We start from the raw sequence: 25,751 nt of genomic DNA, 5'->3' as shown, positions 1-25,751 counted from the left end.
TAAACACATAAAACCAACTCTTTATTTAAAAATCCAGTCAGACAGAAAGGCACATAAGAGAGTGAATTACAAAGGGGATGACAATATTCTAGTGACTAAAACTAAACCACCATCACAAAAAAAAAAAAAAAGGCAAAATTAAAGTAGAAAAACAAAGCACAAACAAAGAAACAAACAAACCACACAAAAAGAGAAGATGTAATACAATGAATTGTTCTATAACTGCTATGCAGAAGCTGACGAGAAGACTTGCTTCAGGAAAATATCAGTCATCAGTTTGCACAGGACATCCTTGATCTCCTGGTTCCTCATGCTGTAGATGAGGGGGTTCACGGCTGGAGGCACCACCGAGTACAGAACAGACACCACCAGATCCAGGGATGGGGAAGAGATAGAGGGGGGCTTCAGGTAGGTGAATATGCCAGTGCTGACATACAGGGAGACCACGGCCAGGTGAGGGAGGCAGGTGGAAAAGGCTTTGTGCCGTCCCTGCTCAGAGGGGATCCTCAGCACGGCCCTGAAGATCTGCACATAGGACACCACAATGAACACAAAACACCCAAATACTACTGATATACTAAGCACAAGAAGCCTGACTTCCTTGAGGTAGGAGCGTGACCAGGAGAGCTTGAGGATCTGGGGGATTTCACAGAAGAACTGGTCCAGGGCATTGCCCTTGCACAGTGGCAGTGAAAATGTATTGGCCGTGTGCAGCAGAGCATTGAGAAACCCAGTGGCCCAGGCAGCTGCTGCCCTGTGGACACAAGCTCTGCTGCCCAGGAGGGTCCCGTAGTGCAGGGGTTTGCAGATGGCAACGTAGCGGTCATAGGACATGATGGTGAGAAGAGAACATTCTCCTGTAGCATAGAAAAAGAAAAAAAAGACCTGTGCAGCACATCCTGTGTAGGAGATGGCCCTGGTGTCGCAGAGGGAAATGGCCATGGACTTGGGGACAGTGGTGGAGATGAAGCCAAGGTCCAGGAGGGCGAGGTTGAGCAGGAAGAAGTACATGGGGGTGTGGAGGTGCTGGTCCCAGGCTATGGTGGTGATGATGAGGCCGTTGCCCAGGAGGGCAGCCAGGTAGATGCCCAGGAAGAGACAGAAGTGCAAGAGCTGCAGCTCCCGTGTGTCTGCGAACGGCAGGAGGAGGAACTGGGAGGAACTGCTGTTGGACATTTGCTGCCTCTCGACATAGGACACTGACCAAAGAAGAAAAGCCAGTGACAAGTTAGGGGAGACTTCTCTGAGCAAAATCAAAGCTATTTCTCATACACCCTCCCCCTCATCTACACCCCCTTGTCCTTTCCCAGACCTTCCTCCAACTCTGTGTCTGAGCCCTGGGTGGTGCTGTCTGGAGGTGCTATGAGGAGCAGGGCCTGTACCCGCTGGCTGTCGAGGAGTCAGCCCTGCTCTGCAGCAGGGGACATGGGAACGGGGGGCAGGGGACAGTACTGGGGTTCAGCTTTGTCGGATGGAACCAAAACAAGTCTCATCCTTTCCTAAAAAGCATTTTCTTGGTTGCAGCATCTCTGCATTTCTCTGAGGGGCTTTCAGATAACACACAGATGCTGTAGGACAGGTTTCCATCCTGGATGGAACCTCACTTCTGGAAGGAAACCTCAGCGAAACACACAAGGGTCCTAATGATGGCATTTGATTCAGGGAGACTCAGCTCATTCCCCAGCCCCACAGGCTGCATTGCCCACACCCCACAGGTCAGAGCAAAGCTGGGACAACTGTTCCCATGGACACAGCTGCAGGAAAGAACCCACAAGATCAGGCTGTGACTCTGCAGCTGAAACTGCCATCCCCAGAGAGCCTGACAGCAAGAACAAGATCCCAAGAGCAGTGACCCAGAGCAGGGGAGTAAGAAGGATGATGCGGTGAGGGTGGGTGTGAGAGAGGCCAGGGCAGAGGCAGCCGGGCACTCAGACAGCGTCACCCTTCCCAGCTGTGCAGCCACCTCCCAGACACCAACATTGCCGGGCAGCTGCTCTCAGCCCCTGTGCTCTGCAGAGGAACTGGAGCTCTGGCTGCACAGGAGCTGCTTCATGCCTTGGAGCCCCCGGCCCTGAGGGCAAAGGCTTTGCTGGGTGGGACAGGAGGCCAGGGGGCTGCTCACAGGAGGGATCAGCACTGCAGGGGATCACAGGGTCTTTCCTCTGTTCTCCCTCCCATAACAATTCTGGGTTCAGTTTCCTCTCATTTCAGATCATTCCCCTGCTGCCCGGAGATTCTCCCCCTGGGAGGTGTTTCCCTGTCCATGTCTCTTCCCTGTCAGTGCTCACAGACCCCATCCCACCCTCTCTGCCCTCCCCCTGGCACTACAGGTCCTGCCTGTTCACAGGGCACTGCCTGGGGGCATCTTCCTGTTTGCAGGCTGGAAAACAGGACACTTCAGACTAGGCTGAGGGGTCCAACCAAGGTGATGCAGGTGCTGTGCACAGGCAGAGGGGTGGTGAAGGGATGTTATGAGCCTTCTGGCAGATGTACTGATCACTCAGAGTTGCAGTTCAGGAGTCTCAGTGACTTGTTTAAGCAGGAGGGCTCATTTTCATTTTCTCCTTTCCTGCACCCCACACCCCTTGAGAGAGGAAACTGAAAAGACAGGCTCAGGAAAGCTCCTTATCTGTCTGGTAATCCTTGCACTGATCTTGTCCTTGAGGCATCCCCTTGGAAAAATCCTGGGAGTGATCTGGAGCTGTGAGCAACTCTGACCCACACAGCACCCTCTCCACAGCAGAAGCATCTTTTCTGCCCTAATAGGGTTTGATCCTTCCACTCACATCTTCTCCCCTCCTTGTTGTTGGAATCTCCCCAGGCAGGCTGAGCACTGACCCTGGCAGGTGGCAGAGTCCCTGCCCCGGCACAGCCCTGGGGTGCAGGGACCCTGCTCTGCAGGACAGCCCTGGGAACCCCTGGGTGCTCCCCCTGCAGTCACCCTCAGCAGAAGGTGCCATGATGCCCTTTCCCATTGATGATGCCGCAGGGAAGCCCTGCTCTGGAGTGTGTTCTTCTCTACAACAGAGATACTGTGAGAGAGACTTGACAGGTGCTGTAAATTGTGGGATGTATCATCTTTAGGGTCTCCCTCCAGGAAATGCAGCTGCATTGTCCTACAGCCAGACACTCACCGTGTAAGGACTGTGAAGATTTGTCTCTCAATGAGCCCTCAGCAACGAACCACCTACATTGCCTTTCCCCTCTCTCTGCCTGGCTCCTGTCCCCTCGGTGCTGCAGGCAGAGCCCTCAGCCCTGCTGCGCTGTGCAGAGGAGCTGCTCCTGGGCAGAGCTGTCTCTCTGCAGTGCTGCCGCTTGCCAGGAGCTCCCTCTGTCCCAGGAGCCCAGCCCAGCTCAGCAGCACAGGAGCAGCCCCTCATGTCCCTTTCTCTGTCCCCTCTGGGCTCCCTCCACATGCCCCTGGGGCTCCAGGGGCACAACTTCAAAGTTGAAGTAATCAGTGATGTTGATTCTCTCTCCTCTTCAGAGACACTTCTTTACAGCACTGTATATTTAGTTTTTAAAAATAAATCACTGTGAGAATCATATTTTCTTGTCCCATCATTAGACAGGACATAAGGAATCTCACAGCAAAGTATCTAATTCCTCAAAGCTAAAGGAGGAATATCTTCAGTTGAATGACTTTAGGCATTTTATTCTGGTTTTATACTCGTAGGCCTAGAGAGACATTCATCAATCTTTGACCATGTCATGTCTGTGCTCTGAGGCAAAGCCTTTGCACACATGGGCTCTTGGACACTTGGTACCAGGTTTCTTGTGGCAGGTCAGAGCTGGGCTGGTGCCACAGCTGGGGTGGTTCAGCCCAGATGTGAGGCAATGTCCTCAGCCAGGGACCTGACTGGGGAGCTGGAGCTGTCAGTGCTGCAGAAAGAGCTGTGACACGGGTGGAATGAACTGCCAGGCAGGGTGGCAGAAGTGAGTTCATCTGGTCTGCAAGGACAGCAGCCTCCAAGCACAGAACAGCCTAGATCAGAACTCAGTCCAGACCTGTAAGGCGATTCAAGAACTGTTACTACTGCAGGAACAGTTAAAAGAGAAACAAAGACCCTGTGTGGCCATTGATTAATTTAAGAAGGGAGAGAAGTGATATTCTCAGTGTGTCTTGTCTTCCCTCTTCACTACCAAGGTCTCCCAGTTCTCTGTGACTGGAGGCAGAACAACCAGCAGTGGATGGGGATCAAGTCAGGGGTCACTGGAACTAACACAATCCTTTCCAGTCTATGGGACAGCAGGGGCAGCATCCCAGGAGCTGAGACAGCAGGACGATGTCACAGGGAGACCACTCTCCACCATCTTGGAAAGCTCGTGGAGACTGGGGGGACTCCCTGAGCACTGGCAGCTCTCACACAGTGTGTGCACTTTTCAGAATGGCCAATGGGTGAGCAGGGGAACTAAGGGCTGTGCCCCAGAACATGTCCACTGGGACCCCATTTCTGGGTGTCTGGAAGAGAAGGTGACGGGGTCTACCCAGGGCAGGTCGTGTCTGTCCATCCTCTTTGCTTTCTGTGAGGAAAGGACAGGGTTGTGGACGTGGGAAGAACATTGATGGTCTGTTACCTGGAAGTCAGCAAGGAATTCAGCATCATCCCCCTCAACATTCTTGTGCCCAAGGCAGTATATTATGGTCTGTGTTAGTGTGTAACAAGAGAGGAAAAAGCAATCTGGATGCTACGGCTTGAAAAGTTGCTATAGACAGTGAGAAACTTTCCATTCCTGAGGACAGTCAAGCACTGGAAGCTGTTTCCCAGGTGTGTGCATCCACTCTACCCCAGAAAGTGACCAAGATGTGTTTGGATCAAGCCCTGAGTAATCTGGTCTGACCCTGCTTTGAGGAGGAGGTTGGTCAAGAAACCTGCTGAGGTCCCATCCAGCCTGAATGTCAATGTCCTTTCATCCCCTTCATGTTTTCAATTTAGAGACAGCTTTCAGGTTCTCCCTGACCACAGGAATAATTCAGAGAAGGTCCAGGGCTGCTTTCCAAGTGCCCCCAAACCGCCCCGACCACAACTTGTACATCCCTTTTCCTTTACCCCCACCCAGGTTCTTCTTTTTTGCTGTCCTCATGCCCACCTTGTTCATCCTTTCAGAGCAGGTTGTTCAAGAGGTGTCAGCATCCATGTACAGAGTCTGCACATCAGCCAGGCAGCAAAGCCATCATTACAGAAATGTTGAAAAGGCACTTGACCAGCTCCTTGAACCCAGGAATCCGAATGCCATGTCTGCTGAGATGCCAACAAACACCCAAGCTGTAAGTGAAGGGTATTTGAGGATATTTTGGGTATCCTGGCTTGTCTGCTGACCCGTGTGGTGCTTCAGGCTGTGAAGATAATCAAAACCAGCCATTTGACTGGGGTAGTTCCATTTTCCACGTGTCACACAGGGCAGATGAAGGGAGCTCAGAACTCCAGACTCTGCTGCACAGCTGGGACTGCAGAGACTGGAAATGCAGGTGACAGTGTGTGTCAGTGCACACCACATAAAGATTCTGGCTTCCTTTGTGCCTTTGTACCAAAGCTCAGCCTGCTCAGATTTTGAAAGGATTGCTCCAAACCCCTGTGACCCAAACCTCTACAACTGTCTCTCCTCAACAGCCTTTTACCCCAGGAAGGGGAAAACTGCCAATGCAGGCACCAAACCAATGCCCAACCTGCCTGGAGAGCCAGGACAGTTGTGCCACACAACAGCAGCCTCTGAGGGAAGCTGGAGGTGATGGAATTGAAATGGTTCCAACCCAAATCATAGAATCATAGAATAATTGAGGCTGGAAAAGACCCTTAAGAACATGGAGTCCAACTGTAAATCAAACAGTGCCAAGATCACCACTAAACCATATCCCTCAGTGCCACATCTCCAATTCTTCTAAATACCTCCAGCAATGGAAGCTCCAGTCCTGAGCTGGCAGGACACCATTGGCTGCAGTTGGCCATAAGATACTGGTCATGACTGTGAGTTCAGCCCTCGCTGACAGAATGTCTCACACATCACTGAGGAGGGCAGGGGGTTGGGAGATGGGAGCACGTTTCAGTTTCCAGATCCCAGCATAGAGCCCAAACCATCCTGCCTTTGAACTCTGGCATCCCAGTTCCTGAGATGCAAAACTGGTGGCCTTCTGTGGATAATCATGTTAAAAAGCATCAATAATCCTTCAAGTGTTTGTGTAATTTGCCTAGGAATGTCAGTTTTTAAACAAAAAAAAAAAAAGTTTAATATGCTTATATTTAAATATCTGTAAAATAGAACCGTGCATCTGTGGAAGCCCCTCTCGCAATAACAATTAAACAGGTATTGGCACTATAAGGCTTCAAACCTCATCCACAAGCACACATCTAAGTGGTTCAGATGAAGGGTGGTCTGGCAAACGTCACCCTTTGTGTCCCCAGGTGCATGGACACTGCTCATGTGCCTCTGCAGAGAGTGACAGGAGCTGGATCCCCTTCTCGGGACAGACTCCTTCCAGGAGAGACACAGACACAGGGGGAACTCATCAGGTCTTTACGGCATTTTACTCAGCATCAAGTTTGAGATATTGGGTGCTGTCACGTGACTGCCCTTTCTGCACAAATGATCATAAAGAGACAACCATTTAGTAAGACACGGTCATAAAGGAGCTGTTATGGACAAGAAAGCTCATCATGAACTCTGGAAAGAGCGAGGAAGTTTATAACAAGCACCAGGAAGAACCAAGAAGCTCAAGGCTTCTTCTGAAGAGCGGAAGGCCCTGAGCAGCCGTGATTGGCCATGTGTAGGTGTGGGAGACGGTCAGGGCATGTCAGGGAGAAGCAATGAGATGGCTGATGGCTTCAGCGAACCCTTCCAGCCATGTCTGAGCCCAGAAATGGAAAGCAGTTGATGTCTGCAGGTGGAGGAGGAATGGGAGAAAGATTTTCCTGGGAATATGGAAGGAAGAAAGGCCTCTCTTGGGCTACTCATGTATGGCAGTGACATTTGCATGCTGTGAGCTTGGCTGTGCCTGGGAGATGGGGAATGGCTGCTGCTGGGGTGTTTGTGCTCAGTCATGGCCCATGAGCTGACCCTGCTCTGCTCCTCTCTCACACTGCCCACACTTGGATGGTCCTCAGGAATCACCCATGAGCCTGGTGGATGCATGAACCTCCTGGAGTGATGGGTATGGATCCAAATAGAGGATTCAAGCAAGTTTGGGACTGGGACATTGAGGTGATTGGTGACCATTGCCAGGTGTATGAAAGAAGCTGGATGAGTGGTGAGGAACTCACAGGCATTTCCAACTCCACAGAAAACCAGAGCCTTGCAGGTAAAGCAACAGCAGTTCACATAAAACCCACACCCAAAATACAAAACACACTGTCCATAGGCAAAGCCTTGAAAAACATTTGAGAAAGATCTACCAGGTCCCAGGGGTCAGGGCTCAGCCATTCTGGTGATGAACAAACATCAGGAGCTGACATGGCATCAGAGCCACCTCCCCATGGCCCTCACCACCTGTAGCCAGTGTCTCCAATTCTTTCCTTCACCAGCCTCCAGATCTATTATATCCAAAATCTTATCCCTACATTCAGACCCTCCCAGCAGTCCTAAAGAGCCAAATCTTTACACATTGGTATGTTGGTTACATAATCATTTTATCACCATGCTTGGTTGTTGAGGAAGGGTCCCAGACTGAGCCTGGGGCTCCCATCCTACAGATGTGTATTTTAGTATTATAAGGAGCGTATAAGGAGCAAAGTTCAGCTAAAGGACACTTGATGTAACAGTCTTGAGCAGATGTTAAAAGAAGACTCAACTAATTGTGCAGGCTCCAGAGTGTCTGCGCTGCAAGGACAGTGTTCTTTGCAGGTTCTGATTGGGAAATTCGTTCACGGAAACACATCCCAGTGCTGCTTTCTGATGGTTCCTTATGGGATGCTAGTCCCAACATGATGTCACCTCAACAAACTGTCTGTCACACAGGTCTTCATGGAACCACAAGAAATAGCTGATGGTGTTTTTGCTGACTCAAGTTCATGTCAACTCACGTACATGATGTGCATGCTCACATCTCATCTGTACAAGGCAAACATGAACCTCTGATCTACTCATTCAGTGTAATTGCATGGAGGGGCAAAGAACTCTGAGCTGGGGTGAGAGGTCAGTGCTTGAAATGGTGGTTGTGAAGGGTCAGTCGATGGTGATTGACCAGAGGCACCTTCTGAGGGGTGTCCAGTGCACAGGGGCACAGTCCAGACCCTGCTCTGCTGGTCCTGCAGGTCTCTGGCAGGAGGCCTGGCTGTGAGAGGACACTGCTGTGTGCCAGCCCTGCACACACACACTGTTCAGATGTACAATGGAGTTTCATCTATGGGACACTTTTGTAGGAATAAGCTTGAGAGAAACATTGCAAGAAGATAGAAACCATCATGCACTGCCCAAAGAAGATCACTTTTCCTTGTGGAAGTACTGTTACTGAGGCCAGTTCTGTGATACAAGTGCCCATTGCCTGTCCCTGCCTGTGCTGACAGGAGTGACACAAAGCAGGACGGGGACCAAGCTGCAAGAGCAATCAGGCCTTGCACCAACACAAGGGATGAGAAGGAGAGTGTGGGAGTGGAACCAGAACAGCTCTGGAAGACCAAGCACTGGTGCTCCCTGGCAGTGCTCCCATACGAGAGCTCTTTTCCCCTCCACCCACCCACAGGAACTATCTCTGCAGCTCTAAAAAGCCCTTGCAGGATAGATATAGTGAAAAACAAGTCACTAAACAGCCCTTTATTCTGCTTAGAGACAAGAAGAGCACTGCTGCTCATTTAAAAAGCCAACAGTTATAAAAGAAAAGCCAATTAGAAAGGGAATGACAACATTATCACAATAAGAAAACAACCAATAACACCAGACAATCCAGTTGACAGGCTGGGCCTGTAATTAGCTACATTAAAACTCCTATATAGAAGATGATGGCCAGTTTATTGCTTCAAAAAACTCTAGGAAATGAGTTTCCTAAGGGCATCCTTGAGTTCCTGGTTCCTCATGCTGTAGATGAGGGGGTTCACTGCTTCAGGCACCACTGAGTACAGAACAGACACCACCAGATCCAGGGGTGGGGAGGAGACGGAGGGGGGCTTCAGGTAGGCAAACACGCCAGTGCTGAGGAACAGGGAGACCACGGCCAGGTGAGGGAGGCAGGTGGAAAAGGCTTTGTGCCGTCCCTGCTCAGAGGGGATCCTCAGCACGGCCCTGAAGATCTGCACATAGGACACCACAATGAACACAAAACACCCCAATATTACTAATATACAAACCGCAAGAAGCCCAATTTCCCTGAGGTAGGAGTGTGAGCAGGAGAGCTTGAGGATCTGGGGGATCTCACAGAAAAACTGGTCCAGGGCATTGCCCTTGCACAGTGGCAGTGAAAACGTATTGGCCGTGTGCACCAGGGAATAGAGAAACCCAGTGGCCCAGGCAGCTGCTGCCATGTGGACACAAGCTCTGCTGCCCAGGAGGGTCCCATAGTGCAGGGGTTTGCAGATGGCAACGTAGCGGTCGTAGGACATGATAGTCAGAAGACAAAATTCTGCTGAAGCTAAAAAGACAAACAGAAAGAGTTGTGTAGCACACCCTGCATAGGAAATGACCCCGGTATCCCAAAGAGAGTTGGCCATGGATTTGGGGACAGTGGTGGAGATGGAGCCCAGGTCAAGGAGGGAGAGGTTGAACAGGAAGAAGTACATGGGGGTGTGGAGGTGCTGGTCCCAGGCTATGGTGATGATGATGAGGCCGTTGCCCAGGAGGGCAGCCAGGTAGATGCCCAGGAAGAGCCAGAAGTGCAAGAGCTGCAGCTCCCGTGTGTCTGTGAACGGCAGGAGGAGGAACTGGGTGACTGAGCTGCTGTTGGACATTTGCTGTCTGTGAACATGGGGACCTGCCATAGGAGAAAAAGACAGTGACAAATTAGGGGAGACTTCTCTGAGCAAAATAAACATGCTGTTTCTCATTAAAACCTCCTCCCTGAAAGAGGGATATGTCAGTTTATTTTGTTTCTACAAAATGAGAAACATGTTTCATCACAACTTAAAATACAGCTTAGGCACCTGGTTTCCATGAATCATCTCTGGGGCAAGACCTCCAGTGTTGGTGTCAGAACAAGAATGGAACCACACTCCCACGCCAATCCCATACAGCAAGAGCACCAGGGAGAGGTGGAGAAACAGGGAAGGACACTGAAGTGTTCCTGGAAATTAAAGCAATAACAAAAAGGCAGACGGGCATGCTGTGGAACCTTCTCCTTACCCGGCTGTGCTGCTGCTTCCACTCACATAATGACACTGTAGAGCAAGTACCTTCAGAATGTTTTGTGTACCATGTTCCAGGAACCCTTCACCTGGAGGAGCAGCTGCTGAGGTGGAGATTCGTGACATGGACCCCGTGGCTTTGGGGCAGAGGCTCTGCTGTGGAGGAGAGGAGACCAGGGGTTGCATTGGGAAAGGTCTCTGCACTGCAGGGGATGGCAGGGGGGGTCCTGAATCCCGCCTCCCCAGCATTTCTGCTCCATCTCCCTCTCCCTGTCCATGTCTGTGTTGCCTCTAGTTGTGTCTCTGTCCCTGGATCTGCTCCCTGTCAGTGTCACAGACCCCGTCCCACTGCTATATGCTCAGCTCTGTCCTGCTCACACCTCCTGGTACTGCCCAGGGGCAGCTCTGTGTGTGCAGGGGCTCAGGAGCAGCTCAGACAAGTCCTAAGGAGAACTCGAGTCTCTGTGTCTTCTCCAAAGAGAGAAAGAAATCCCCATCTCCCACTGCACACCCAGACAACCAAGAGTGGAAAACTGAAAGCACAGACTCCTTCCCTTGCAGCTTTTGCTGCCTTGATGTTGTTGTTCAGAAGGACCCTTTGCAATGTCTGTAGGGCTGATCTGGAGCTCTGGCAGCCCTGACCCACACAGCACCCTTCAACCCCACAAGCTCCCTGCCTGCCCTGCCAGGGGTCGCTGCTGCCATGGGATTGCCCCGGGCAGGCTGAGCGCTGACCCAGGCAGGCGGCACAGTCCCTGCCCCGGCACAGCCCTGGGATGCAGGGACCCTGCTCTGCAGGACAACCCTGGGCACCCCTGGGTGCTCACCCGGCTTCACAGCTGTTCAACATTGCCAGACAAGAGCCCCCTCCTTGCAGATCCCATAAGCTGTGCCTGTGCCAGTTTTAGGAGATGCCTCCAGGAGCTACAGCTGCATTGCCCTGCACCCAGAGACTTACCATGGCAAGGGCTGCAAAGGTTTCTCCTCCAGTGAGCTCTCAGTCATCCTCCCAAACCTGACCACCTTTAATCTCTCTCTGCCTTGCTCGTCTCCCTGAGATCCCCAGGCAGAGCCCTCAGCCCTGCTGCGCTGTGCAGAGGAGCTGCTCCTGGGCAGAGCTGTCTCTCTGCAGCGCTGCCGCTTGCCAGGAGCTCCCTCTGTCCCAGGAGCCCAGCCCAGCTCAGCAGCACAGGAGCAGCCCAAGGCGCTTTAATGACCCCTCTGGTGGGTTTGGTGCTGAGTCCATGACCTCAGGCCCTGGAGGAAGCTGAAGAAACTTCTCAAAAAGTCAAACTCAGATGCAAACTCCAAAGTTTCTTGTTATGTTGATGGGTCCCACTGAGGGACAAAACTGAGAAACCATCCCCAGGGTTGGTTAGAGAAGAAAACTGGATGAAGTTATGACAGTTCAGGAAAAGCAATGTAAAGGTGGCTCTGATGATGAGTAAACTGCATGTGTTTCATTAACCAAAGGGTCAAGCCCTGACCCGCGGTCCTGGGAAGGCAGATCCTGTCCCTCCCACGTTGCCCAGGGCCCTTCCTGGACAGTGTGATGTGGGGCTGTGCAGGACCAAGGGCAGGACTATGGTCCCACAGCTCCCAGGTTCCTGGCTGGGGACAAGGAGGCCATGAGGCCCTTGTGCTGGAAGGACAAGGTGTCTCCTCACAGGCATCAGAGGTGCAGACAACAGCCATAGCCAAGGGGAGAAGGAGCTCATGTCTGCTGGGGGCTTTCAGCCTCTTTACATCCCTTGATCATCTCCACCACAGCCTGTCCTGTGCTGTGGCATCCCCTGCACCTCTTTCCCTGCAGGCTGCAGACATCCCCCCTGCTGCCCCACCTTGCTCTTGTCTGAGCATCTTCCTTCCTTTGCTGAGATCTCTGCATCGTCCCCAGCTGCTCCTTGAAGCACAAATCCTTGGGCTGATGCAGACTCCCTCTGCTGACCTGCTCCACCACAGCACTGCCCTTCCAGTCACATTCCTTGCTGCTCGTGTCCAGCCTGGACCTCCCCAGCTGCACTTTGTGACATTATTTCTTTCTCATGCTCTTTCCCACTATTTAGAAAACCTCCACCACCTCTGAAACCACCCTTCAAGCACTCTCAGGCTACTCCTGCACTGCTGCAGCCTCCCCAGCGCTGCTGGGCCAAAGCAGCCCAGGTCCCTCAGCATCCCACACCATTGCACAAGGTGCTGAACCTGCCTTGGTAGAGCCCTGCACTCTCCAGTTCCTCCCTGCTTCTCCAAACTGGGAAGCCGCACACTGGCACACCCCCGTGTGTGTGGGGTCACACCAGTGCTGAACCGAATGGGATGAGAACTCCAGGTGTCTGGGTCCCCACGCTCCTCCTCATGCAGCCCCGTGTGCAGCTGCCTTGTTCATGGTGAGCATGCACCACGGGCTGGTGTGGGGACCTTAGAGTGCCCAGGCCTTTCTCCTCAGGGTCACTGCTCAGTATGTCAAGTCCTCGTCTGTCCTGACAGATCGTGTTGTTCTCCTGCCCCAGTACAAAACAGGTCACTTCATCTTGTCAAAATTCAGAGCTTTCTGAATGGGTGAACACCAGATTTTCTCAAGGTCTGGATTGTCCCTTGACTGAAACTCCATTTGCTCATCTGTTAGTGTTTGCAGTCAGGTGGTTTATCCCAATGAGGTTTTCTCTCTCAAGATAACACCATGAGGAGTTATAGAACATTACAAATATCATCTCATGGAGAAACAGTGGGGGCTTTAGGGTCCAGTACTCATCATGCCAGAAGTCTGGAGTCAAAGTGATAGATCCCCTTAATGTTGGAGAGCAGCAGGAATGCGTGGAGCTCTGCCTGGGGACAGACAATGGCAGCTGAAGTTTGAGGAGTCACGATGAGAGGGCAGAACAACATGGGCAATGTTGTAGTCGCTGGACATCAGCTGCAGACTCACTGATGAGAAAGAGGAATTAGATGAGGCCTCCTTCAGACGAATGAAAGAAGCTTGGTGTTGTCAGGGCGGTGTCCTCGTGACAGACCTGAGATATCCCAATATCTGCAAGGTACCAGCCATCCAGGAGGGGTTGGAGCTCATTGACAACATCTTCCTGACACGGGTGACTGAGGAGTCAGTGAGGTGAGATGCCCTGTGGGACTTCACACTTAAAACCAGAAAGAGTTGGTCAGGATGGAACAGTCAGGGATGGGAAAGTGGAGCTGAGGCTCCTGGGAGATGATCACAAGGCCAAGAGCAGGATTTCAGGAGAGCAAGCTTTGGCCTGCTGAGAGACCTGCTTGGGTCCTATGGGATATGACCTTGGTGTCTGCAGTGCTTTTCTCTCACATCTCCTCCCTCCTCTCTCCCACCTGCTGTTGTGCAGCGTTTTTTACCCCTTCTCAAATAAAACATCACAGAGGTGCTGCCAACATCACTGAGTGGCTCAGATGTGGCAAGGCGTGGGTCCATCTTGGAGCAGCTGAAATGGGCTCTGTCTGATGTCAGTCGAACACCTGTTGTCTTCTCAGAGAGGTGACAACTGTAGCACATCCACACTCACCCCCATTTCCAAGACTTTACCACGTAAATCCATTAGATGTTACAAACTACTTTATCATGAAGAAGAAACGGAAAAGATCTTCTGTCAGCAGCCTTAGAATGTCTCCAGTCAATAAAAAGGTTCCTATGGGGAGCTGTAGTTGCCTGATATTCACTGGCCAGGCAAAGCTGCAGGTGCCAACAGTTCAAAGGATCTTGGGCCAACTTATTAACATGCCTGCCTGGTGGGCAACAAGGGTGATGCTCACCTGGATCTGGTACTGACAAAGAAGGAAGAGCTGGTGAGGGATGTGAACATGAGTGTCCACCTTGGCTGTCGTGACCAGGAAGTAGTGGGGTCCTGGGCACCAGAGAGGAGGGAGGAAGGCCAGTAGGCAAAGGCAGCACACAGGAGGTAGAATCAGGGGAAGCTGCAAAGCAGGAATTCAGAAACCTTGGCCATGGATGCAGTGATGATTCCAGAACTGCCCTGGACTAGATTCCTAAAGGGGAGGCTGAGGGCAGCAAGTGAGCTGACACTGCTTCCTTACAAAAAAAAAAAAAGAATAGACAGGGCGATCATGGGCCTGCTGCTGAATTTCATACGAGTAGAATCAGACAGGACTGAGGTTCTCCATGGCTTCTTTGCCTCCATCTTCACCAGAAAAGTCTCCTGGGACTTGGTTCCTGAAGGCAGGAGTCTGGAGAACATCCAGCAGTGGATGGGGCTCAAGTCAGGGGTGACTTGAGCAAACTCAGACACCACTACAGAACAGGAGATGGGTCACTTGACCAGCTCCCTGAACACAATTGTCACTGTGCACAGCACCTGAAATTCCCAGGTACAACCACCTCTTGGTCCAGAGGATTGTGATTCCTCTTGAGTTGTCCTGTCCTGTCTCCTGTCTCAAGTGGTGCATCAGGTACTGACTTTACAGACATATTGTTTTGTCCTCATCAGTAAATGCTCCAGATCAATGCTCCAGAGGCTTGCAAGAGCATTTTCAATGTTAATGAGCCCTCTGCTGCCATGATCCTGAACTGCAGCTATTGAAACAATGAACAAACCCCTAATGAAGTGAAAGGCAGAAGCAAAACACAAGATTCTGAGGGTGTTTGGGACCCCATGAAGGGCCATCACTGACACAGGTGTGAAGGAAACAACCAGTGCAGGACACAGCTTCCAGTGCTTGACTGTCCTCATGACTGGGAAGTTTCTCACTGTCTATAGCAACTTTTCAAGCCCAAACATCCAGATTGTTTTTTCCTTTCTTGTTACACACTAACACAGACCATAATATACTGCCTTGGGCACAAGAATATTGTGGGGGATGATGCTGAATGCCTTGCTGACTTTCAGGTAACAGACCATCAATGTTCTCCCCACGTCCACAACTCTGTCCTTTCCTCACAGAAAGCAAAGAGAATGGACAAGCACAACCTGCCCTGGGTAAACCCCGTCACCTTCTCTTCCAGACACCCAGAAATGGGGTCCCAGTGGACATGTTCTGGGGCACAGCCCTTAGTTCCCCTGCTCACCCATTGGCCATTTTGAAAAGTGCACACACTGTGTGAGAGCTGCCAGTGCTCAGGGAGTCCCCTCAGTCTCCACGAGCTTTCCAAGATGGTGGAGAGTGGTCTCCCTGTGACATCGTCCTGCTGTCTCAGCTCCTGGGATGCTGCCCCTGCTGTCCCATAGACTGGAAAGGATTGTGTTAGTTCCAGTGAGACCTGACTCGATCCTCATCCACTGCTGGTTGTTCTCCAGATTCCTGTCTCAAGTCACAGAGGCCTGGGATACCTTGCTGAAGAAGATGGAGGACAAGAGACACAGAAATTCTTTCCCTTATTAAATTCGTCAGTGGGCAGATGGTGTATTTGTTTCTCCTTCAACTGTTCCTGCAGTAGTAACAGTTCATTATGGGGCCCTTGATTGCCTTAGAGGTCTGGACTGAGTTCTGGTCTGGACTGTTTCTGTGCTTGGAGGCTGCTGTCCTTGCAGACCAGATGAACTCACTTCTGCCACCCTGCCTGGCAGTTCATTCCACCCGTGTCACAGCTCTGTCTGCAGCACTGACAGCTCCAGCTCCCCAGTCAGGTCCCTGGCTGAGGACATTGCCTCACATCTGGGCTGAACCACCCCAGCTGTGGCACCAGCGCAGCTCTGACCTGCCACAAGAAACCTGGTACCAAGTGTCCAAGAGCCCATGTGTGCAAAGGCTTTGCTTCAGAGCACAGACATGAGATGGTCAAAGACTGATGAATGTCTCTCTAGACCTGGAAGTATAAAACCAGAACAAAATGCGTACATTCCTTCAACTGAAGATATTCCTCCCTCAGCTTGGAGAAATCAAATAATTTACTGTAACATTCCTGGTGTCCTGCCTAATGATGGGAAAATAAAAGATGATTCTCATACCAATTTATTGTTTAATACAAAGAACACAATGCTGGAAAGAAGTGTTGCTGCAGAGGTGAGAGAATCAACATCACTTATTACTTGAGGTTGTTTCAAAGGATGTGTCCCTGGAGACCCAGGGACACCTGGAGGGAGCCCAGAGGGGACAGAGAAAGGGACATCATGGGCTGCTCTCGTGCTGCTGAGCTGGGCTGGGCTCCTGGTTCAGAGGGAGCTCATGGCCAGCGGCAGCGCTGCAGAGAGATAGCTCTGCCCAGGAGCAGCTCCTCTGCACACGCAGCAGGGCTGAGGGCTCTGCCTGCAGCACCGAGGGCAGAGGAACCAGGCAGAGAGAGGGAAATGCAGTCTGGGGTGGGAGGATGCTGAGAGATCACTGGAAATGAAATCTTCTAGGATATTAAGCATGTGGTTGCAGAGCATTGTATCTGTAAATCTTGGCAGGATCTCAGAAAGCTGTCACATTGCAGAGCCTACGAGAGATGTAAGTACAGCTCTGAGAGATTCTCTGATGCAGAGGAGAGGATGAGCTGCAGAGCAGGGGTTGACTTCTGCACTGCCAGAGTGACAAGACGTGAATGCTGCGTTCTCCCAAGGGTGGCTGTGGGGTGTAGATGTAAATGTGCAGGCAGGGGTGCCCAGGGCTGTCCTGCAGAGCAGGGTCCCTGCACCCCAGGGCTGTGCCAGGGCACGGACTCTGCCGCCTGCCAGGGTCAGCGCTCAGCCTGCCCAGGGAGATCCCAACAACACTGAGAGGAGACGCTGTGGGGGGAAGGAGCGACCCCCAGCAGGGCAGGGCAGGGTCCTTCTGCTGCTGGGTTCTCTGTGGGTCAGGGCTCCTCACAACTCCAGCTCACTGCAGAGCGCTTCCAATTGGAGGTTTCAAAGAGAAGATCTATGCAGGTATTACTGTAAAGATAATGCTGCTGTAGAGAGAATTCAGAAACCTCTGTATGATCCCCTGCAGTGCAGATTTATCCTCTGAGCGGCCTCCTTGGCTCCTCTCCCACCCAGCAAAGCCTCTGCCCTCAGGGCCGGGGGCTCCAAGGCATGAAGCAGCTCCTGTGCAGCCAGAGCTCCAGTTCCTCTGCAGAGCACAGGGGCTGAGAGCAGCTGCCCGGCAATGTTGGTGTCTGGGAGGTGGCTGCACAGCTGGGGAAGGGTGACGCTGTCTGAGTGCCCGGCTGCCTCTGCCCTGGCCTCTCTCACACCCACCCTCACCGCATTGTCCTTCTTGCTCCCCTGCTCTGGGTCACTGCTGTTGGGATCTTGTTCTTGCCGTCAGGCTCTCTGGGGATGGCAGTTTCAGCTGCAGAGTCACAGCCTGATCTTGTGGGTCCTTTCCTCCAGCTGTGTCCATGGGAACACGTGTCCCAGCTTTGCTCTGACCTGTGGGGTGTGGGCAATGCAGTCTGGGGCAGGGTAATGAGCTGAGTCTCCCTGAATCAAATCACATTATTAGGACATTTTGCTATGTCTTTGAGTTTTCCTTCTAAGCTGTAAGCTCCACATCAGGATGCAAACGTGTGCTATAGCACCTTAGTGTTATCTGAGAAACACATAGAGGTTACATCATTGAAAATGCTGTTTGGTTTGAGAAATGAGCCATGTCTGTCTTGGGCTAAATGTGGGGTGCTGAGATCTTAGGAAAGGGTGAGATGTCATGGCTCCATATGGCAATGCTGAACCCCAGGACTGTCCCCTGCCCCCCATTACCATGACCCCCTGCTGCAGAGCAGGGCTGACTCCTCGGCAGCCAGCGGGCACAGGCCCTGCTCCTCACGGCACCTCCAGCCAGCACCAGCCAGGGCTCAGCCATAGAACTGGAGAAAGGTCTGGAAAAGGACAAGGGGTGTGGAACCAGGGAGGGTGTGTGAGAAATGGCTTTGATTTTGGTCAGAGAAATCTCCCCTAAATCCTCACTGTCTTTTCCTCCTTGCACAGGTCCTCATGCCCACAGGCAGCAAATGTCCAACAGCAGCTCCATCACCCAGTTCCTCCTCCTGCCGTTCACAGACACACGGGAGCTGCAGCTCTTGCACTTCTGGCTCTTCCTGGGCATCTACCTGGCTGCCCTCCTGGGCAATGGCCTCATCATCACCACCATAGCCTGGGACCAGCACCTCCACACCCCCATGTACTTCTTCCTGCTCAACCTCGCCCTCCTGGACCTGGGCTGCATCACCACCACTGTCCCCAAGTCCATGGCCAACTCTCTGTGGGATACCAGGGTCATTTCCTATGCAGGATGTGCTGCACAACTCTTCCTGTTTTTCTTTTTAGCTTCAGCAGAATTTTATCTTCTCACCATCATGTCCTATGACCGCTACGTTGCCATCTGCAAACCCCTGCACTACGGGACCCTCCTGGGCAGCAGAGCTTGTGTCCACATGGCAGCAGCTGCCTGGGCCACTGGGTTTGTCAATGCTCTGCTGAACACGGCCAATACATTTTCACTGCCACTGTGCAAGGGCAATGCCCTGGGCCAGTTCTTCTGTGAAATCCCCCAGATCCTCAAGCTCTCCTGCTCACACTCCTACGTCAGGGAAACTGGGCTTCTTGTGGTTAGTGTCTGGTTAGGATTTGGGTGTTTTGTGTTCATCGTGGTGTCCTATGTGCAGATCTTCAGGGCCGTGCTGAGGATCCCCTCTGAGCAGGGACGCCACAAAGCCTTTTCCACCTGCCTCCCTCACCTGGTCGTGGTCTCCCTGTACGTCAGCACTGGCATGTTTGCCCACCTGAAGCCCCCGTCCATCTCCTCCCCATCCCTGGATCTGGTGGTGTCTGTTCTGTACTCGGTGGTGCCTCCGGCAGTGAACCCCCTCATCTAAAGCATGAGGAACCAGGAGCTCAAGGATGCCGTGTGGAAACTGACAACTGGATTTCTTCTGAATCTATAAACTGTCTGTCTTCTACATAAGAAGACATTCTCATTGCAGGTTCATCCTGTGTGCAGTATTTTTTGTCTCTACTTGTGAGTTTGTTTTTTTTTATGATAATGTTTTTATTCCCTTTGTAATTCACTGCCTGCTTTTCTTTTCTCAGTGAGTGTCTGTGTCAATGTGGAATCATGTTCTCTGTGTTTAAGCAAAATAAAGGATCCTTCACCAATAATTTTCACTGACATTCTTTCTCCAAGACCTTTCTGGAGCTGCAGTGATAGTTCCCATGCGCATGGGTGGAAGGGAAAAGAGTCCAGCATGGCAGCCCTGCCAGGGAGCACCAGTGCTTGGTCTTCCAGAGATGTTCTGGTTCCACTCCCACACTCTCCTGCTCATCACTTGTGTTCGTGCAAGGCCTGAGTGCTCTGGCAGCTTGGTCACCGTCCTGCTGTGTGTCAGTGCTGTGAGCGCAGGCAGGGACAGCCAATGGGCACTGCTGTGACAGAGCTGGCCTCTGTAACAGTACTTCTATAAAGAAAAGTGATCTCCTATGGGTAGGGCCTGAAAGTTCTTCTCCCTAGGTTCTTCTCCCAAGAACATGCCCAAGAAAGTTACCCACAGATGAAACACCATTGTTCAGCTGATCAGTGTGTGTGTGCAGGGCTGGCACACAGCAGTGTCCTCTCACAGCCAGGCCTCCTGCCAGAGACCTGCAGGACCAGCAGAGCAGGGGCTGGGCTGTGCCCTGTGCACTGGTCACCCCATCAAATCTGCCCTAATCATCATGGACTAATCACTCTAGCCCAGATCTGTCACCCCAGTTCAGAGAGGTACTTTGTCCCTACGGTACATACAGGCTGGGGGACGAGATGCTGGAGAGCAGCTCTGCAGAGAGGGATCTGGGAGTTCTGGTCGACAGGAAATTGAACAAGAGCTACCAGTGTCCTTGGAACCAAGAGGGAACTGTGTCCTGGTGCATCCAGCACAGCACAGCCAGCCGGGCAGGGCAGCCGGGCAGGGGGGGGTGGATTGTCCCGCTCTGCTCTGCGCTGGGCTGACCTCAGGATATAAAGCTACTGGAGAGTGTCCAGAAGAGGCTGCAAATTTGGTGAAGGGTTTGGTGGGGAAGCCGTATGAGGAGTGGCTGAAGTCTCTGGGTTTGCTTAGCTGGAGCAGAGGAGACTGAGGGCAGAGCTCATGGGGCTGCAGGTTCCTCAGCAGGGGAGCAGGAGGGGCAGGGCTGAGCTCTTCTCTCTATGACAGTGAGAGAAACCAAGGGAATGGCAGAAGATGTGCCACGTCTTCCTGCACCAATCTCTAGGCACTTGAAGGACAAGGAAAGGATTGCTGAACAGAAATGAGTGGAAAATCCAATGAGTCCCAAGAAATGCTCTGTACCCATTCCAGAGCTTTAGATCCCTGGGAAAGAGCTCAGTGACAGTGCAGCCCATCCAGCTGCATCTGTGTCCCTCACTGAGCAGCACAACCAGTCTGCAGTCACCCCATGGTTCTGCAACCAACCTGTTCTGCAGAGCATCACTGCCAGTTTGGGGCCCTGTGGGGAGCACAGGGAAGGGGCCAGGAGCACCAGAGCAGATCAGAGGAGGGATGGGGGAGGTCAGACAGGAGCTGACCTGGGCTGGAAATGGCCTTGGAGAGAAAAATGCTGGTGTTCAGCTGCCCCAAGAATATACCCAGATCTTAGGGTGCAGGGCCAGAAGTCCTTGCTGTCCTGGTGCTTCACCGGGCCTGGGAAGTAGCTGGAGAAGGATTGGTGTCCCCCACTTGCCATCTCTTAGTGCATCATCCCTCGTGAAGGGTGGCATGGAAAGCAAGTCTGGGACCCTGTGTCAGGTCTTGCACTGAAGAAAGTATTCACCCAGAAGCCACATCATTTTCCTCTGGTACTTCAGTCCTGGTGCTCATCACATGTCGTGAAGACAAACTTATGCACCCCTCTTGTCAACCTTACCCCAAAAGTCACGCCTAGACAAGGCTCCTGAGCTGGGTCTGAGCTGGAGAACTGGGGTCCAGCTGTGACCAGAGGAAGGACAAGGCCTGTCCTGGGTCCTCTAAAGGGCTGGCAGCCTCTGTGATCTCCACCAGAAAAGGAGCCATTCAGGAAACCGTAGACCATCCCCATGCCCTTTGGAGGCCCTTAGTAAGAGTTCCTCTCTCCAAATATCCAGCCCAACTTGTTACTGCATGAACAACCTGGAGAAACTGCCCCAGGACCCTCATTCCAGACTCCACCTCCTCCACCCCATACAGGCAGTGCTCTTCCCATTATCACTGTGATGGTTCCAGGGGACCCAAGAGGGGAGGAGATGTTGGGTAGGGATATGGTGTCCTTCAGTACTCCTGATGGTACCTCCTGCTGGGCTTTGTGCCACTGGTCACCACCCTCTTAGCCTGGATGTTCAGCCAGTTCTCAGTGGTGCTAAGCAGGAATATGCCCATGAGCACACTGGGCTGCACTGGGAGGAGCGTGGCCACCCAGTCAAGGGCAGTTATTGCCCATCTTGACTCAGCACTGGTGTGGTCACATCTGGAGCGGTGTGTCCCAGTGTGAGGTTCCCCATTCTGGAGGAAAGGGGAGGAGCTGCCATGTGGCCAGAGAAAGTCTGGGTCACATGTGGAGATGTTGAGAGACGCAAACTTCTTCAGCCTGGTGAAGGGGAGGCTGAGGAAATGTGCTGTTTTTACTGAAATTAAGTTAATTTTCTTCATGCATTTTGAACCTCTCTCCTTCATAGCCAGTACAGTCTTATGTTTAGATTTACTATCATAACAATGAGATAACGCTGATTCTTCCCTGGATTACAGTTAATGTTTTCTTTTAGCAGCTTTACAGTGTTTGGCACTTGCTCTGAAAGGAATGTCAGAACTCACTGATATCTTGGCTGTTGTCAGGGAAACCAAGGACTTCTTTGGCCATCTGGCTGCAGGTGCAGATTGGCAGGAGGGGACACAGACAGGACAGCACCTGGATTGACATGCAGGCTGATCAATGAAATATTCCCTATGATTAGCGCCATGCTCAGTCTAAAGCTGGAGCCGGCTTTTAGGGCTTGTTACATCCGTTACTCTGGGTTTTCCAGCTGGTTTGGTTGTTCCATTCACAAGTTTCATTCTGTCAGGAGTTCGATGTCAGTTCGGCCTTTTGCGGTTCTACCATTCTGCAGTTGGCCTTTGGGTCTTTCTACCTGTTGCCCTTTTGCTCTCTCTTGCTGGGATGGGCTGCTCAGGAACAAGGTGCTCCCTTCTGCAGGACTGGCTGTTCCGTGTGACTGGAGTTACATGGGGGATAGCACTGAGTATATTTTCTTAATTTAATTAATCTATTTCTATTTAATTTACCTGGACTATTGTCAGGGAAACCAAGGACTTCTTTGGAGTGCAGCTGCAGGTGCAAATTGGTAGGAGGGGGCATTGACAGGACAGCACCTTGATTAACATCCAGGTCAATCAATGAGCTATTCTCTACCACTAGCGTCATGCTCAGTATAAAGCTGGAGATGCCTTTTCCAGCCAGTTAGTTTTGGTTTTCAGTCTACTTTAGTTGGCTCTGTTCGGAAGTTCCATCCTATTGGGAGTTCAGTGTTAGTTCAGTTTTATGGTGTTTTGCTGATTTTCAGTTGGCCCTTGGGCCTCTCTGTCGTTTGCACTTTTACTTTCTCTTACCTGGATCAGCTGTTCAGGACCAGGGTGCTCTCTTCTTTTGGGCTGTCAGTTTAGCACAAACGGAGTTATGTGGGAGATTGTACTGAGTATCATATGTTCTACTTTATGTGTGTTTTAGTACGTATATTTTAGATTATTATTATTATTAGTGTATTATTTTTATTGTCTTATTATTATTTTTTTTCTAAACCCACATGTTTCTCCCTTTCCTTTCAGTTCTCTCCCTTATCCCACTTGGGGACTGGGAGCAGGATGTGAGCAGTTCTCATGGTCTTAGTTGGTGGTTGTAGTAAAATCACGACAAGAAAGGGCACTAGTAGCTTCAGAAAACTTGAAATCACTTTCCAAGATGATGGCAATTTCTTTCTTTTTTTTTTTTTTGGTAGAGGAAAACCACATGAGAAAGGAAAACCATCAGAAACTGCAGCTCTGGAGGTCCAGAGTGGAGCTCAGGATACAGAAATGTCATTCTGAGCACAGTGCTGTTCAGAAGGACCCTGGATCAGCCATGACTTTGTGTTCCAAGGAACAGCTCGTGAGGATGGAGAGACAGCAGCACAGGTGGGGACACACTGGGGTGAGAACAAGGTGGGGAAGCACATGGGGTGTCTGCAGCCTGTGTGGAAACAGCCACAGGCCTGGAGCAGTGTAGGATGGACTGTGGTGGACATGGTCAAGGGTGCTGGCAAGGCTGGATGTCCCTGCAAGAGCCAAGGTCTTTGTCCCCTTGGCTATGCCTGATGTTCCTGCCACCGAGGTCTAAGAGGAGACACATGGTTGTCATGGCCATGGCACCCATTGCCTCCTTGCACCCCCAGGGAGTGTCACACCATTCTCCTGCACTGGGCATCGCACTCCCCACATCCCCAGGAGGAGCCCTGAGCCACAGGTGAGGGACAGAATCTCCCTTCCTAGGGGCAGGGGCTCAAGGCTTGGCCATTGTCCTTCATCAAACAAACCAAGGGTTTTCTCAGCATCAGAGCTGCTGCACTTTGCCTTTGACTGATGCAATCACAGCCTCCAATTATCTGCTCTAACGAGTCCCCAGGGAGGCTTTGTCAGTAACAGCCCTCAGTGGGGCCCATTAATGCTTCAAGGTACTTTGGAGTTTGCTTCTGACTTGGACTTCTTGAGCAGATTCTTCAGTCTGTGCTTGGTATCTGAGGTTCATGGACTCAGCACCAAATACGCCATGGGGCTCATTAAAACACAGAAAGACCTAACGAGCGATGTTTCTTTCTCTAATTTTCTTCAAATCTTCCAGACTTGTAGAAGTAACTGGAGAGGTTTCAATGGGACATTGCTGATGAAGATTTCAAAGAAGATCTCATAAAGGAGGGTTTTTTCTTTCAAGGCTGTTTTCTGTCATTTTTCAGTGTATAAAGGAAGTGACAGCAGCATTCTACACTGGACATTGATCCAGAGGGTCTCCCGAAGACATCTGGACAGGCAGGAGAACAGTCCCTTGGGGCTGGACACTGTATGGACAACCTCGCTCCTCACCCCCCACCCCCAGTCTGCCGGTTCCCTCATTGGCCACCAGAGACTGCATCACTTTTCCTCACATCAGACTTCTCCACTGAGCTCTGCAGGAGATGCTGCAGCTCCTGTGCACCAGCTCCACCTGCTCTCCTGTGCAAACACTGCACAGTTTAATAAACAGTAAAACACTTTCCTCAGCTGTGTGTGTAAGCTGGATCTGATGAGGTCCACCATCCACAAGGGACATCCACACAAGAACTGGTCTAGACAGAGAGACAGGAAAGGATAGCAATAAACACAATGAACGTGTTGACTGCCATGTTAATTAGAGCTCTGAAGAAGGGGGCAAGTTTGTAACTCCCTGAAGCTCAAAGCAGGAACCAGACAGTTGAGAGGAATTGAATGACCAAAGAGCAAGTGGAGGAGAAACCTGAGAGCACTGGGAAGGGCAAATGTCCAGACCGTCTGCTGGAAAGTTGTCCTTTGACAGGGACATTGAATCAGGAGAGGTGGGAACTCCTGAATGACGAGGGAGATGAAAAAATAGAGTGTTGGTAATAGAAGTACAGGGGAAGACCGATATTTCTTCTTCTACCCTTAGTACACTTCCCCATAATTCACTTTTTGGTCTTTAATTTTTTTAATTAATATGTTTAAAAGAACAAACCACACTCAAACCCACACAAATAAACAAACAAACAAAAACCCAAACAAACAAATAAAAAAATAACTAAACAAAAATCTCCAATCAAACAAACAAAGAAAAAAAAAAAACAGGAGAAACAAATACCCCACAAAACCAAAGCAAAAACAAACAAACAACCAAACCCAACAAAACAACAACCAAAACCAAAACCAAAACAGCAGGAACAACAACAACAAAACAAAGCAGAAACAAAACAACAACGCAAAGGTGCGCCTTTCCAAGCAGACATCAGTCATCAGCTGTCTCATCATTAACAGCCAGTGCCAGTTTAGGGGCCCCAGTGTACCTGAGGTGCTGGCCTGGGATTGGCATCTATCACACAGGACCTGGGGAGACCAGAGCACCTTGCAATGCAGGTGGAGCCTGGGCAGGGCTTCCCAGGGCATCTACACTGGCACCAGGTGTTTGTGTCTCTGGAGCTGAAGACGTTTGTGTCCTAAATCCATGCCCAGTTCTGGAAAACTCTTTCCTTTTCAAAGAAAAGAAACCCCCCCCACTAATGAAAAATAAAGAAAAGTATGTTGACACCTTCCTTTGCTTTGGATCTTTGTCTTCAGTTCTTCTTACTTTAATTTTCATTGACATTAGCTGACATCTGATGGGCCTACAATCATTAAGCCAAGATCATTTTGTGTCTTGCATAGCGCCCCATGCCCTCTCAACCTTCCCTGCCCAGGACTCCTCACACTTTGCCCAGAGCGAGTCACACTGAGGTGTTGGCTGGTTCACTGGCTGCGATGTTGGTTTAGATGGTCACCTACAGCACAGGTGGATCCTGCCCCATCATCGTCTGCTCTGCTCCAGTTAG

General features: G+C 51.2%; 2 protein-coding genes across 2 annotated transcripts; both read right to left on the bottom strand.

The window, feature by feature from the left end:
• Positions 1 to 225: 225 nt before the first annotated feature.
• LOC136116222 (olfactory receptor 14J1-like) lies at positions 226 to 1,176 on the bottom strand. The gene has a single exon (XM_065862424.2). The coding sequence runs from the start codon at positions 1,174 to 1,176 to the stop codon at positions 226 to 228; it is 951 nt and encodes a 316-aa protein (XP_065718496.2).
• A 7,781-nt stretch (positions 1,177 to 8,957) lies between these two features.
• On the bottom strand, positions 8,958 to 9,872 carry LOC136116142 (olfactory receptor 14J1-like). Its single transcript, XM_065862352.2, has one exon. It carries the CDS (start codon positions 9,870 to 9,872, stop codon positions 8,958 to 8,960), a length of 915 nt encoding a protein of 304 aa, XP_065718424.2.
• Between the last annotated feature and the right edge of the window lie 15,879 nt (positions 9,873 to 25,751).

Source organism: Patagioenas fasciata, chromosome 7 (genome assembly GCF_037038585.1).
Source record: "Patagioenas fasciata isolate bPatFas1 chromosome 7, bPatFas1.hap1, whole genome shotgun sequence".
NCBI lineage: Eukaryota > Metazoa > Chordata > Aves > Columbiformes > Columbidae > Patagioenas > Patagioenas fasciata.
Note: the sequence above shows the minus strand (reverse complement) of the source record. Positions and strands in the feature narration are given on the sequence as shown.